Source organism: Stegodyphus dumicola, chromosome 3 (genome assembly GCF_044657685.1).
Source record: "Stegodyphus dumicola isolate Sdum_Otavi_A_Nest chromosome 3, ASM4465768v1".
NCBI classification, from domain to species: Eukaryota; Metazoa; Arthropoda; class Arachnida; order Araneae; family Eresidae; genus Stegodyphus; species Stegodyphus dumicola.
Window position 1 is genome coordinate 66,587,111 of NC_140770.1, and position 16,437 is coordinate 66,603,547.

A 16,437-nucleotide genomic window follows, 5' to 3' on the forward strand; every position below is an offset into this window, starting at 1 on the left:
GAGAAGGGAGGTCTACATTAACACATTCGCTGCTGAGTAACATTTTCAAAAAAAAATGGTTCCATTTTTTTTTATTCCAATATTTCATTCCAATATTTCAGCATATCTGTTATAAATTTTATATAAGTATTAATTCTATAGTTGGCTATTTTTTAAATATATGTAGAAATGCGTGGTTTTCTGCTTATTGGCTCAATTTCCTTTCGTCACAGTTTTAATTAATCTGAGTTGTACCACATATCTTTACACTGTAAGGTAGACAGGTAGTCAAAATTTAATTTTGCTACATATGGACATGAAGATTTAACTTTGATATGTAAGTTGTATAATAATATTTGCTTTGCTTGTTTAAAATGTTGTAAAAGAAAATTTAATGAAACATTTTTTCTTCCCTAAAATATTTAAATCAAAATTCTCTTAAATCACTCAACTAATTACCTTTGTGAAAGTGCTGGAACAGTTCAAGAACAAGGCAAAAAAATAACTATAAAGCATTAATAATGTAATTTAAAAATTGATAGTACTTTAATTAAGATTCAGTTAAATTTTGCACAATAGCAAAATTGGTAACCTGTTGTGTAAGGGATTCCCATGAAATCTGGCATGTAATGAAATTATAGATCCTATCTAGTTTCTTATGTACATAATATTATTTTCTTTAGCTTAGCAAACCTTTAAACATAGGAAGATTGGATGTAAGGGACTTTATTGATGCTTTAAAAGGTTTTTTTTTTTTTTTTTTTTTTTTTTGTAAATTTTTTTAGGATTTCTGTAAATTTTAATTAAAAAAAATTATTAATGTTATAGCATTTAAAATTGTATATATTTAGTGTGCAAAAATAGTGATAAATCTCTTTATTCCCTCCAATCTTCGCCTCACCTTGTAGAGACATTAGGTATTTTTTTGAAGCAGGCAAGATGTGTGTATTTGTGTATTTAATTATGGCAAAGCACACTAAGGCTACCTGCCGAAGAGGAGGGATGCCTTTCGTGGAGGACTTTCTAAGGGAAACTGGCTCGTATATACGTTACACATGGGGAAAACCACGAAAACACCCATGCAGCCAGCCCGTTCGCGGGATTCGAACCTCGGACCGAACTACCAGTGTTCAGCGACTTTACCGCTCGGCCGCCGGTGGGCCTGAAGCAGGCAAGATGAAAAATTAGCAATGTCTTCACCGGGAATCAAACCGTGGACCTCTGGAATATCAGCCCAGCATGCAGAACCACTACGCTAGGAAAGCGGGAGAGATACCTTATATACTTCCCTTTTTAAAGGGCAACTGGAGTTTTTAGGGGACCCAATCGCCAAATTCTGGGTGCAGAGAATTATCCTCCAACACCCTTTCTAGTTCGTGTGACACTGAAGAGACATTAGGCATTTTTGGAAGCAGGCAAGATGAAAAATGAGAAAACACCTCTGCCGGGAATTGATTTGCGGACCTCTGGAATACCGGCCTAGCGTGCAGAACCACTACACCATGAAGGCATGCTAGGAAAGTGGGAGAGATACGTTATAACGTTTCTTAATGTTTTTGGGAAAAGGTCATATGAGGGGATTTCTGTAAGTTCTAATTTTAAAAAATTACTAATGTTATAGCATTTAAAATTGCATATACTTAGTATGCAAAATAGTGATAAATCTCTTTTTTTTTTTTTTTTTTTTTCTGTCTAATCTTTTTCCCACCTTTCTTAATGTTTTTGAAAAACGTTCATAGGAGGTAAGTGCAACATTCTGCTTTTAGAAAACCAGGATATGCAATAAACATATTTTGGAGAGTGGGAATACACTGTGGTTTAAGATTGGCCAGGATCGGATTGTAATGAAATAGCCTTCTTTTCCAGTTTCTCAAGATGTTTGTAACTTTTTATTTTTTGCTTGAACTTCATGAACTTCTAATGTATTTGTTAAATTTTATGGTGTCAAAAATTGATCCATATGTCCAGATGTAAGCACAACACATTGTATTTTGATGAAGATATTAACATCATTAAAAAAGTAATGAATGTAGCTAACATAGTATCTGTTGGGTCTATAATGTATCCATATGTGCAACTGGTGCTATATAGAAATTGTGATTTGTAGATTTCTGTTCATTAAAAGTGAAGAAAAAGTTGACAAAGCCAAGCAAAAGGATGCTGAAGAAATTGTTGCAATAATTCCCAAATCATAGAAATTGTACTCTGCTATCATTGAGATCAGTGTTTCAGAACAGGCTGATGAATTTTCGAAATTGTGTTTAGAGGCCATTTTTTAAGCTCAAATGACTGGATGGAGAGGTTTAATAAATGAAATTATTACTTTATAAAAAATTATCAGGGAATTAAAGATTTTCAACACCTTATTTTGAGATTTGGATGGCAAAAAATTGGAGATATCTTTCACCCTTATAATACAAAAGACATTTTCAGTAAAGCTAGGTTGTTTTGTAAGATGATAGTAAGTTAAATGTTAAAATTTTAAAGCAAAAACTGCTATGATAGAAAACTCTGAATGTACAAATTTAAGTTCTTGCATAATGTTAACATGGAGCGAACTAACTTGTGAGCATCTAGTGGTTAAAAAATTTCAAATACCAAGATGCTTAGAAAATTAGAGAAGTTTTCCTATTTTCTATGAAACCAACTCGTGGCAAAATGTATGCTAAAAACACATCAATGCTGTTGGAACTGTTTGAAGAATGAAAGTGGGATGAAGATATTCATTGATGAAGTGAAGGATTCTTTTTTTGATTGGCAACTGCATTGTTTATGCATATGTGAGAAAGTTACAGTGACTAAGATTGCTTTTCTGCCACTGAATGTAACTTACATCATGCAGCATATAGACAAATATAGATAACCTATATCTAACCTATAACCAACCTACATACAAGAGACTGAAATGTAATTATGACAAGCAGTTCATGGTACACTGCTCAAAAAAAAAAAAAAAAAAAAAAAAAAAAAAAAATTGGAACAGTGCTATATCTCCTGTTCTACTGGGCCGATTGACGAAATTTAACTTGCGTTCTTCATGTTTCGAAAGCGCGACTTAGGATATATATTAGATTTATATATAGCACTATTCTAACATAGGTATTTTGACACAAAATCGGACTTTTTCTGAAATAACATACCAATTTTTTTACATATTTCGATTCTACGACTCAAATTACGCCTAAATATGAAATTTTGTAAAATTTGGAGCGAAATTTACGGAGAAATTCACAAATTTATGTTGGCACTTTTTGTTCAGTTTGCGCCAAAAATAGTTCACTTGGCGAATGTCTTAATGTATGGCAACCTTGTTTCCTTTCCCGTGAGAGGAAAAAAGTCACCATCATTCTTTTTTCCAAATAATATTTATATATTTTTTATTATAACTGTTATTATTTTAAGTAATTTTTTCTTTTTCGAATTTCATTTTAATTGTTTAAATTGCATTTTTTTTCTTCGAATAACTGTTTTAAAAATTTCTATTTACCTATTCAAACTGCGTCAATAACGGTGCAGCGTTTATTTATTTATTTATTTTTTTTTTCAAATAGTTTTCTTTATATATATTTATTTGTCATAGTTATTATTTTAGGAAATTTTTAAATTTTTATACTTTTATTTTAATTGTTTGTGTTGCATTGTCTCTTCAGATAATTGTTTTAAAATTTTCTATTTATTCCTTCGAACTGAGCATTTTAAATATATTTATTAATATAAATTTTCCAGAATTTGATTTTATTTATTTGAATTGCGTTTCTTTCCGAAGAATATTTTGTAACCCAGACTATGATGCATTTGAAAACTGCATATATTAAAAGAGAAATTACAGTAAAGCACAGTTAACACGCCTTTCAATGTTCCGTTCAGAAAAGAAATATATAAATAAGAGGGATGTATAACGGACATTTTAACATAGGATGACGTGCATACACTGCTTTAAACAGTTTAATCATTGTGCCCATTGCTTTACACAATTTTATCCTACATTTGGTTTCTTAAAATGTTATTCATATTTTAGTCAAATATTTTATTTTTGAAATCGCAAGAATCAAATATCATAAGATTAAAAAGTTTTAAATTAAAAAAAAATGTAGAAATATTAAATTTTACGCAAAAATTTATTTTTTCTTTCCTTTTTCTTCAGGCATTCTACTTTATTATTGCTCTTTTTCTTTAGGCATTCTGCAAGTATATTAAAAAGCATCCAACTTTTCGAAATAATCTTGGTATTTCTGACAATCATTTTAAGTAAAGTTATCGCCTTCCATTTCATAAAGGCCTACAAACGGCCGAGCGGTAGAGAATCGTTGAACACTGGTAGTTCACTCCAGGGTTCGAATCCCGTTAAACGGGCTGGTTACATGGGCGTTTTCGTGGATTTTCTCATGTGTACCGTGTATGCATGTGCCGTGTATATTTCTCTTAGAAAGTTCATCACGAAGTATTTGGTCAGAGCCTTTATCAGTCTTTAGAGGCTAAACATTTTGAAGGTATGAGATGAAAGGAAAGTCTGGTTTCATCAAGAGGTTTTGGTTTATTTAATTATACCTAAGGGAAGGGATGCCTTCGTGGAGGACTTTCTAAGGGAAACTGGCTCGCATACACGTTACATATAGGGAAAACCACGAAAAGGTCCATGCAGACAGCCCGTTTGCGGGAGATTCGAACCTCGGACCGAACTACCAGTGTTCAGTGATTTACCGCTCAGCCGCTGTTTCATCAGGAGGAAAAAAAAACGTCTTTAGGTGACATCCACATACATCACTGGATAAACTCCTGAATCTTCAAATAATTCGACTGAGAAAATCACGAGATTCTCCATTTATGATACGATATGATGTTCTAAAACGTAATTTAAATTTATACAACCATATAGTCTACAACCAGTCGCTCTTCACTTTAATCTGTAATGATATCGTTTTTGTCTTTTCTGTTAACACAAGCTCAATTGATGGTATTTGGTGGTGGTGGTGGTGTACACGTCCAAGTGTTTTCTCTTTGAACACCTAAATTCTTTGAAGTATCCTGAAGGTATATTCAAAAGCGTCCAACTTTTTGAAACATCTTGGTATGTCTGACAGCCAAATTTCCCTGCAAATTTTTGCTTACTTTTCTCCCTAATTTTCTTCTTTCCTTCTACAGTTATTTTCAGTGCTCACACAAAAAAATTAAGATTTTTCGATTCCTAGACTTCCATAAATTTTGCATTGTTGTCAATTTTTTTAAAATATCAATTGCATCAACTGCGTTTCAGCTGAAGACAGCTTTTCATTTTCTAGACATTTTAACTATAAACAAAGTATAGAGCAAAGTCCAAAGCATAAATATTTTAATTAAAAGATTTTTGCTAAATGACAAAGAAATAAAACAGTCTAGCAGGGTTTATTCTGTACCACCGAGTGACCCGATTCTTATATCGGCAGAAACAATCTAAATCATATTAAAGATCATGTTTTTTTATACAATCTATAACGCGAGAGAAAAATTAGCTTCTTAAAACATTCCTTCTAAGAGGATTAATATAAAATATTATATTTAAATATATATATTTTTAAAGCTGGGACTTGAACCAAACTGTCAGACTTTTAAAGTTTAATTTACATGGTGGTTATAATTAAAGTTCCAATTTGAAATGGTCATAAAAGGAAAACTACTGGACCAAATGTTATCAAACTTGGGAATCGTGTAAAGGAGGTTATGGAAATTTATTTTCCGCGGGGAAAAAAAAAAAAAAAAAAAAAAAAAAAAAGAGTTCAAAAACTCACCACCAGTGGAAAAATGGCGCTGTATACAATATTGGTAAATGAAATAAGACATGAAAACATCTGTTTAAAATGTGTTTAATAGTTTCCGAAATGTGTTACAAAGCATGTTCAATGTAGCGTCCAGCATTTTCCGAGAGCAAGTTAAATCCTGTTACTGCATTCTTAACAGCAGTTCTTAGTATATCATGAGGAATGTTACGGACATTTTTCATTTCTGCCAAATTGTTTAGAATATCACCATAAACAGTGCTTTTGAGATAACCCCATAGCCAAAAGTCACAGAGATTAAGGTCTGGTGGGAAGAGGGAATTGTCGGCCTATAAGACGTTCATTCGTGAAATGTTTCCTAAGTAACTGTGCGACACACGTGAGGTGGGGCCCAGCCCTGCATAAAAATCGTAGTATCTAAAATGCCATGTTACTGCAGTTCCATGCAGTTCATGTATCACGAAACATTTTAACATTGACTCTAAGTGAGCTGCAATCACAGTGGTCCAGCTGTCGACTGCTCTTCAGAGAAAAATGGTTCCGTTATAAAACTTGCTGTCATTCAACACTAAACGGTGTGGAATGACTGCTATGCAATCGAATGCAGTAGGAGAATGCAATGGATCTAGATAGATAACATGAGGGATTTCTTTGGCCCAAATCGATTAAAAGCGTTTTGAATCAGTATCTTCCTGTTTTAGGGCCGAATTCAGGCTTCAAAAATTACAAATTAGCGATCTGTAAGAAAACGATTTCCAGATTGTACGCACTTGTGCGAGTGATTTGCGATCTCACATTTTCTAATCGCTAATTCGTGGTTTTCATGGACGAATTTCTTACTTACACGGATGGCGCACTTGACTTTTATCGAATTCAACGCTTTTAAATGGTAATTTGCCTACTTCAAAGTTCTTAAAGGTATGCAACATGTTAAACCCGTGTAACAAAAGGTTAAGTTAGATTCCGACCCATATTTCGTTTAACAATATTGCATACAGCGCCATTTTCCCCCTGGTGGTGAGGTTTCCAACTTCCTTTTTTTCGCGGAAAATAAATTCCCATGACCTCCTTTACACGATTACCAAGTTTGATAACACTTGATCCAGTAGTTTTCCTTTTATGACCGTTTCAGTGTGGAACTTTAATTATAACCACTCTGTATATTATTAAATTTTAATTTGAAGCTATGCGTTATATGTATACCAAGCGTAAATTTTTAGCTTTTATGGAAAAATAAAGAATCAAAGCAAATATACTTAGGATAATGAACCAAAACTGAAAAAATTTCCCCTCCCTCCGAAAATAAAATATTGAAACTTCAACCTTGAATTTATTGGATTATCGAAATATTTAATACTAGGACTTAGAAGATAAGTCCTAGTTCCGACAACAATTCCGTCAAAACTTCCGAATTACTTAAGCTAAAGTAAAATATTTAGTATATATTCACTGTATGTTAATAAAGTAATCAGAGTGGAATAAAAATAGATTATAAAATTTACGCTGATGCAACTTTTTGTCTGACTGCACAACATGTAATGGAAGAGAAGGCTTGTAGAGATCTGTTTTTGACATGCCTCTAAAAGTAGATGTCATACTCCTTTTGCCTCTTCGATGTCAAAAAACTTTCCTTTGAGAGGCAACTTTAGTTTTTGGGAAAGAAAAAAATCACAAGAAGACAAATTTGAAGAACATGCAGGACGATTGAGTACACATACTTATTTTCGGAACACAAGCGGTTCTCCGACTGGTTATTGAATAATGAAAAGATGCATTGTCATGCAATACAAAACATTCGGAATAGGTTTTCTGACTGAAAACGTAAGATTAAAAGTCATCTGCTTAATTCACAGTCATTTACAAGTCAACTACTCGGGAAATTGCAGAATCGTTTTGATCCTGATCTTGTAAGACAAACCTAATATCACTGGATTTAAACACTTCTTTAATCTTCCGAGAACGTTCCTTCTTTAGCTCATATTCCAAGAATATTAAGTGAATACAATTATTGCAAAAGCAATTGAATATTCATTTGCACTACGGCTTGGTAGTTTACTAACGAATTAACAAAACTTAAATTCTGCTTTTTGTGTCTAACAATACAACAATATTTTTAATATTTAGAAATAAAATATTAAATTGGAGATTTAATTGGAGCCTCACCAGTTTCCTAGCATTTGAAGATTGTTAAATACTAATTGTTTGTTGCGAAGTCTAACCCAGGCTGCATAGTTGGTTTTCGTAGTTTTCTAGGTTCTCTTTACAAAGGTTCTCTATGAAAGCATCTTAATCAAATAGCTCCCATGTTCTTTCTATGTTCAAATAACCAACTAACCTAGTTTAAGCGCGATTTCTAAGTGAAGTTACTAGCAAAACCCGAATACTCTTTAAAAATCATGTAACTTGCCAATCGGGAGTAACATGAAAGATGCGGCGCCAATAATTGAATTGCTGCTACGGTACGCTGTTTTTAAACTTAGATGGTCGTTCCTTAATTAAATAGCCCACCAGCGGCCGAGCGGTAAAGACGCTGAACACTGGTAATTCGGTCCGAGGTTCGAATCCCGCGAACGGGCTGGCTGCAGGGGCGTTTTCGTGGTTTTCCCCATGTGTAACGTGTATACGAGCCAGTTTCCCTTAGAAAGTCCTCCACGAAGGAATCCCTCCCTTTAGGCAGATAACCCTCGTGTGCTTTGCGATAATTAAATAATCCAATCCAATCCTTAATTAAATGTAATTGATTTGTAACTTCTACTAGAGCTGACGGTTAGAATTGAAGTGTAAATAAATAATATCGTGTGCAATATTTGCAATTTATAAGAAGGATTTATTAATAACCGTAATAATTATTTATTATATTACTAATGATTAGGATTCAGTTCTTGACAGTTACATTCTAAATTAGAATTTTAAGAATATAATGAAAATACGCTACGCACAAAAATACATTTTAAGATAAAAAAATGAGTTGATTTTTTATGTTTTAAAACTTCTTGAATTCATTTAATAAACATCGTATCCTCGTTGTTAATTGAATCCAGAATGTTGGGTGTCGTTTGTATAATTATTCTTACTTGTCCACAGAATCTGCTGACTTATTCAGCCATTAAGTAACTGCAGATCATTTCTACACAACCACCGAACTTCCATTAATTCAGTCTCTAGAGGGTTGTATGTTTATATCATAATTTGACTTTTATAAAAATGATTATTCTAAATCTTATGTGTCTATAAAAATATACTGTGCTTTAAAAATATGTATCAGCCGCTCTTTCAGCCACTTCAAAAGCAACAGTTTGTTTTTAGAAATAAATTATGCAGTTACTGTCATAAAATTCAAATAAACATCAAACAAAAATTCTCAGTTTTAGACAATTCGATTTAAACGAAGTAAAGCAGCAGACGATAAAACGCCGAAGGTAAAAATTTACTCATACAAAAATTTACTCTTATTTTTTTTTTAAAGATATAGAGAAATTAAAAAAAATAGTTAAAAATTTGAATAATATCATCTATAATTTAAAAAAATAGCTTTAAATATAGTATTAATAAATATTTATTACGCATCATTGAGGGAAAACAATGTCATATAATTAATTCTCCGTAAAATTTTACTTGAAATTTAAGGTTAAAAATAGCTGTGGCATGTGGTGATGGCGATAAGGAGCGCGCCTTGCGCCCTCCGATAAGTGTGGCAACCCTAGAGGAGAAGTTTCTTACGAGTAGCGAGCAGAGCGAAACAGGCAGGCTGTCGGGGAGTGTGCGCGAAGTTCCGAAATAAAGCATAATTTTTATTGTGCACTATGTCTTGTTAATATTTATATTAATGCAGTAAGAACATAATCTGTGATATGGAATTCGAGGATTGGTGGTAAAACATAACAGGAAATCTCCATAATGGTAACCCGGACTGTGTTAAATCGTATGAACAGTTCTCAAGCACTTTCGGTTTTGACTACAAGCCATCACTCAAGATCTCCAAACCAGAAGTAATGGATTACATCGGTTTTCATCCTCCGGATCACAGATGAGTAGTAATTATAGATCATTTTATAATTCTGTTTTCTACTTATCATTTAATTTCATTTTCTTTAGTTAAAATTTTTGCTTTTATTTTGGCTTAAAAACCTTGCACAATGTCTGATGTTCATGCCGTCCAAATTCCGGTTTATAACCGATCAGACCCATCTTTATGGTTTATTATGTGTGAATGTACCTTTGCTCTTGTCACCCCCAAACCTATCACAGAATCCATTACTAAATATAATTATGTAGTTGCTCATCTTCCTCCAGATATTGCATCAATAGTGCGGGATTTACTTATGAAACCAGACCCTATTGATCCATATGCAAAGCTTAAAACTGAGTTAATAAATCGTTCGGGAGAATCTTCTCAGCAAGAAATTCGCCAATTATTATCTGGAGAGGAATTAGGTTCTCGAAAACCTTCCGATTTGCTTAGAAATATGAAACGTCGAGCAGAATCTTTAAATGTTCCTGATAACTTAATGTTAGAATTATTCCTTCAACGTTTGCCTTCGACTGTTCAGTCTATTTTGGCAGCGGTTTCCAATTTAACTGTAGGTAAAGCTGCAGAAATTGCCGACAGAATTTTAGAAGTAAATCCAACTCCAGGGACTTGTGCTGTTTCTCGCATAGTCGATCAGTCTCTTGAGGATAAATTATTTAAACAAATAGAAAAATTAAACAAACGTATTGATCGCATTTCTCTTTCTCGTGGTCGCTCGCCAAATCGCGGAGATCGCAATAAGGAAAGAAGCAATTCCAAAAGGAGAGATTATTCTGTTTGCTGGTATCATAGACGTTTTAGGAAAAAGTGTAGAGATGACAAATGTACAAAACCTTGTTCATGGCAGGGAAACGAAACCAGCAAAGAATAGAGGCGACTTATTCTTTGCCTCAAGTTTCACGTCGCCTGTTCGTTCGTGACCGTAGAACAAACCTTTCATTCTTGGTCGATACCGGCTCTGACGTGTCCTTACTTCCAGCAAATAATTCTCAAAAACGGAATTCGTCCCAACAAACACTTTTCGCTGCTAATTCTTCTACTATTCATGTTTATGGTCAAAAAACACTTTCTTTGGATTTCAAATTAAGACGACAGTTTACATGGACTTTTCTTATAGCAAATGTTAGTACACCCATTCTTGGAGCAGATTTTCTCTATTTCTTTGAATTGGTGCCTGATCTCAGAAACAAATGTCTCAAAGATTTAAAAACGCATTTTAAAACCGTCGGTTGCGTGAAAAATGCAAGCATTTATTCAGTAAAAACTGTATTTAGTGATACACCATATCACAACATTTTAAAAGAATTTCCTTCAGTTACTAGATTACCAGATCCTAACCAACCTGTTAAACACAACACCGTTCATTATATCATAACTAAAGGTCCACCTGTGGTTGCAAAACCTCGTCGGTTAGCTCCAGATCACTTAAAAATAGCAAAACAAGAATTTCAAACTATGATGCAATTGGGGCATTTGAGACCTTCGAGCAGCAATTATGCATCCCCACTTCACATGGTTCCAAAAAAGGGAAGTCTGGAATGGAGACCTGTAGGAGATTATCGAGCATTGAACGCTCAAACAATAAAAGACAAATACCCTATTCCATGCTTAGCCGATTTTACTGCTGCATTGCACGGTACTAAAATTTTTAGTCATGTCGACCTGATTAAGGCATACCATCAAATACCAATTAACCCAGCCGACATCCACAAAACCGCCATATGCACACCATTCGGTTTATTCGAAAGTACCCGTATGCAATTCGGCTTATGCAATGCATCCGCGACTTTTCAACGTTTTATAGATGAAGTCACGCGGGATTTAGAAGGTGTTTACGCTTTCGTCGATGACTTGCTCATAGCCTCTAAAGATTCTGAGGAACATTGCAGGCATTTGAAAGCTTTATTTTCCAAATTTCAGGAATATGGACTTTGCATAAATGTTTCAAAATGCACCTTTGGTCAAACTTCTATTGATTTCTTAGGTTTCCACCTTAGTGGAAACGGAATTGAACCTCTTCCTGACAAAGTCAAATGTATTTTAGATTTTCCTCAACCTACCACTCTCACTCAGCTTCGCCGATTTTTAGGCATGTTTAACTTTTACAGATGTTTCATACCTAAAGCAGCACATATTCTTTCTCCTTTAATAAAATTGTTAGAAGGCTATATTAATAAAAAGAAATCTCGTTCTCGTGTTCAGGATTCATCCCCACAATTAAATTGGAACGAGAATGCTGAACAAGCCTTTATTGCTGCCAAAAATGCCATTGCTCAGGCTACCCTTTTGAGACACCCTATTCCCGGAGCCCACCTAAGCATCAGACGTCGCAATAGGCGGCACACTTATGCAGTTGTCTCAACAAACATGGGAACCTATAGCATTTTTCTCTATGAAACTCAATAAAAGTCAACAGAAATGGTCCGCGTACGATAGGGAATTATTTTCTATTTATTCTGCAATTAAGAAATTCCGACACATGTTAGAGGGCAGAAATTTTATAATTTATACGGATCAAAAACCGTTAATATACGCTTTTAAACAGAACCCTCATAAATGTTCACCTCGACAATTGCGACATTTAGATTTTATTTCTCAGTACTCTACTGATATTAGGCATGTGCAAGGTTCAAAAAACGTCGTTGCTGACGCTCTTTCAAGAATCGAAATTGATTCCATAACAAAATCTCCATTTTTGGATTTTAAAAAATTTTCGGAAGCTCAACAGCATGATCCGGAGGTACAAGACCTTCTCAAAAACAACACATCATCTTTGAAACTGAAATTTAAACCGTGCCAATATTCTGATGGTAATATTCTGTGTGACATATCAACGGACATTCCTCGTCCATTTGTTCCGAATTCCTTTCGCAGACTCATCTTTAATCATCTGCATAATCTGTCACATCCAGGAATTGCAGCTACTACGAAGCTTATTTGTTTTCGTTATGTATGGCCCGACATGAAACGTCATATCAAAAATTGGGTGAAATCCTGTGAATCTTGCCAAAAATCGAAAATTACTAGGCATACTAAAGCACCACTAGGCACATTCTCTCTTCCTGATGCACGTTTTTCAGAAATCCATATGGATATCGTCGGACCGTTACCTCCATCAGAAGGCAACGTGTACCTTTTGACTCTAATAGATAGATTCTCCAGATGGCCTGAAGCCATTCCCATCCCGGATATGAAAACGGAAACCATTTGCAGAGCCATCTTCAACTGTTGGATATCTCGTTTTGGCTGCCCATCGATCACAACAACAGACCAAGGTTCTCAAATGAGATCCGCACTTTTTGCAGAATTTACGCGCATTTTAGGTCACGGAATCACAACAACAGCCTATCATCCAATGTCCAACGGCATTGTTGAACGATTTCATCGACATTTAAAATCTTCTCTCAAGGCTCACGAGACCAATAACTGGACTGAAACACTACCAGTTGTTATGCTTGGTATTCGGACAGCCGTAAAGGAAGATCTACAGTCATCTTGTGCTGAACTGGTGTACGGCACAACTCTCAAGCTGCCTAGTGATATGATAACGTCATCTAAGATATCTCCGTATGACACACAATTTATCACGAATCTTCGGCATAGAATGCAACAATTAAATCCAATAGCAACATCTGCACATTGCCAAGAAAAATGTTACGTAAGTGCTACCTTAAAGTCTTGTACGCATGTATACTTACGTGTCGATCGAGTAAAGCTACCTCTGTGCCAACCATATACAGGTCCGCATAAAGTCCTTTCTAGAACGGACAAAACTTTCACAATTGATATTAACGGTCTGAAATCTACTGTGTCTATAGACCGTGTGAAACCAGCCTATTTGCTTTCGGACTCTAATTTGCCTGAACTGAAAACAAATAAAGACTTAAAGACAGTTCAGCAGAATAAATCTGCAAACGAACTCTCTAAGACACAAACTGTCACCAGATCGGGAAGACATGTTCACTTCCCTAAGAAACTTGCTTCTTACATAACAATTTAAAACACTTTTTTAAAATTCATATCTTAACATATTTCTTGTTATTTCATGTTTATTATATGTGTCAATACTTTGTTATATATTGAATTGCATTTTGATCTTTTCTAATTTTATATTCTAATTTTGTAATCATGTAAAAAATACCCGACAGTACGGATCCTCTGAGATAATTTCATAACCTATGTCGTTCCTTTGAATAGCCATTAAAGGAACTGGGGGGAAACTCTGTGGTGATGGCGATAAGGAGCACGCCTTGCGCCCTCCGATAAGTGTGGCAACCCTAGAGGAGAAGTTTCTTACGATTAGCGAGCAGAGCGAAACAGGCAGGCTGTCGGGGAGTGTGCGCGAAGTTCCGAAATAAAGCATAATTTTTATTGTGCACTATGTCTTGTTAATATTTATATTAATGCAGTAAGAACATAATCTGTGATATGGAATTCGAGGATTGGTGGTAAAAACTAACAGGAAATCTCCATAGGCAATTTAGTGTACAAATTTCCATAGACCACATTTGGCGTTATTATCGCTCAAAAAAAGATGCCAAATTTCAAAACTCGAAAATATGTAAATTCGTGTATATCTTAGAAAATTTTGAATAAAAAAGCCTAATTTTTTTCAGATATGCTTAAAAATACACCTACTTTAAGATGGTAAAAATTTTATAGGTTATAATTCAAAATTTTTTTCGAAAAATTTATAAAAATTATTTTAAAATAGAAATTTTAAAAATGTAACACAAAAAATGGGTAAATTTTATTTGGAATGAACCTAAATTTTGAAATGTGAGAGAAAAAATCAAAAAAGTTTAATAAAAAAAGGGATATTAATAAATATTTGCCAAATTCAATTAACATTGAGGAGCTAAAAATTTGAGAGCTAATATTTTAAAAACTACTCGTACGATTTTTACAAAACTTGGTATTCTGGCATAATTTGAGTCGTAGAATCGAAATATGTAAAAAAATTGGTATGTTATTTCAGAAAAAGTCCAATTTTGTGTCAAAATACCTATGTTAGAATAGTGCTATATATAAATCTAATATATATCCTAAGTCGCGCTTTCGAGACATGAAAAACGCAGGTTGAATTTTGTCAATCGGCGCAGTAGAACGGGAAATATAGCACTGTCCCATTTTTTTTTTTTTTTTTTTTTTTTTTTTTGAGCAGTGTACATATTTTAAAGGGTATGACAAACATACAGATTGTAATATATTCCTTTTTTGTGCAATACAAGTGCTAAAAATATTATTAAATGTTAATAAATTCACCATTTAAGATAGTTTTGGTAAATTTGTCTAACAAAAGGTGTTGAAGACAAAGATATAAAGGAATTACTTATCCTGAGGTGGCTAGGAAAAGCAGTAGTTCAGCATTTTTAGGATATGACTTGAAGCTGTTTCAGATATGTGCTAATGATGATGATGCATATAAAGATGTAAATGTCAAAAATATTGTGATAGAAATTAATTAAAAAATGTTAATATTGAAGACTTGAAGAAATACAGCTTGTGGAAAGTACACTTCTGACCACTGTGAACCACTGGACTCCTGATCATCAAAGTAGCAATGCATGTTATTAACAATGTCTTGTTTCCTTAAAATCTAGAACCAAGAATGCTGGAATAATTTTAGTTTTGGAATAAAAATTTAAAGAAAAATTTTCTGTGATCTGCTTTATATGAATAGGAAATTATATTTTTTGTAGTGAATTAATTATTATTATTTCTTTATAGTCCATTTATTTATTTATTCTCCCCCAAAAGGATTGTTTATAATTATAAATGTGTGGTTTGGAAGGGGATTATATATATATTTTGAAAGTCATCTGTCAACTTTTGCAATTTTTGCAAGACTGTTAATTTTTCTTATCAGATAACCCTCAAAATTTGTTTTGAACCTGAGATATAGCAAAGCAAAAATTTTGTGCATGTTTCTTGAAGGTTTGCTATAGTAAGGGTTGACTGTGTTTATAAGCAATCATTATTGACTGAATTTTTGTTTGAAAATTTTGATAGAAAATCATAAGAGAAAAAAATTTGAAAATGCTTTTGCATAATTTTATTTTTTAATGTAGAATTGTGATATGTAATGTGATAAATAAGACATCAAAGGCATGTTAATTATTTGGTATTATATTTATTATAGGAAGGAAGCAGACTTCTGAAGAACCCATAGCCATGACAAAACCTTTTCCTGTACGAGCATTATCAGCTGAACGTCATAACACTCTGCCGTCATTCCAAGTTAGGTATTCTGCCACACAAAGGCGGGCTTCAAATGGTGTGACATGTGAAGTATGTGTATTTACCAGTTTGTTTACACTTAGGTAGTGAAATATTAGTATTTTTTTAAGTGATGTGTTATCTGTTTACCTTTATAAATAATGCATAGAAATATATATTTATTTTCTTTCATATATAGTATTTTATTTTGTGCCAGGGGCATAGCTAGAGTTTCCAGCGCCTAGGGACAACTGAAGAATTTGTGTCCCTTTCTGTGTGCCAAGAAGGGAAAACATTTGATTAAAAAATTTCGTAGCATCAATTTGGCGCCCCTTGGATGCTGCGTCCGGGGACAGATGTCCCCCCTTTGCCCCACCCTAGCTATGCCACTGTTTTCTGCAGATTAAAAATATGTTAATTCTATAAAAATAAAATATGAATAGCAATAAACTAATT

General features: G+C 33.8%; 1 protein-coding gene across 1 annotated transcript in view; it reads left to right on the forward strand.

Moving 5' to 3' along the window:
- The window catches only part of LOC118204980 (TOG array regulator of axonemal microtubules protein 1), a 170,721-nt gene that overhangs the window by 18,513 nt on the left and 135,771 nt on the right, over positions 1–16,437 (forward strand). The window contains exon 4 of the mRNA XM_085812959.1: positions 15,905–16,053. Within this exon, the coding sequence (XP_085669085.1) occupies positions 15,905–16,053 (149 nt within the window). The remainder of the gene's footprint in view (positions 1–15,904; positions 16,054–16,437) is intronic.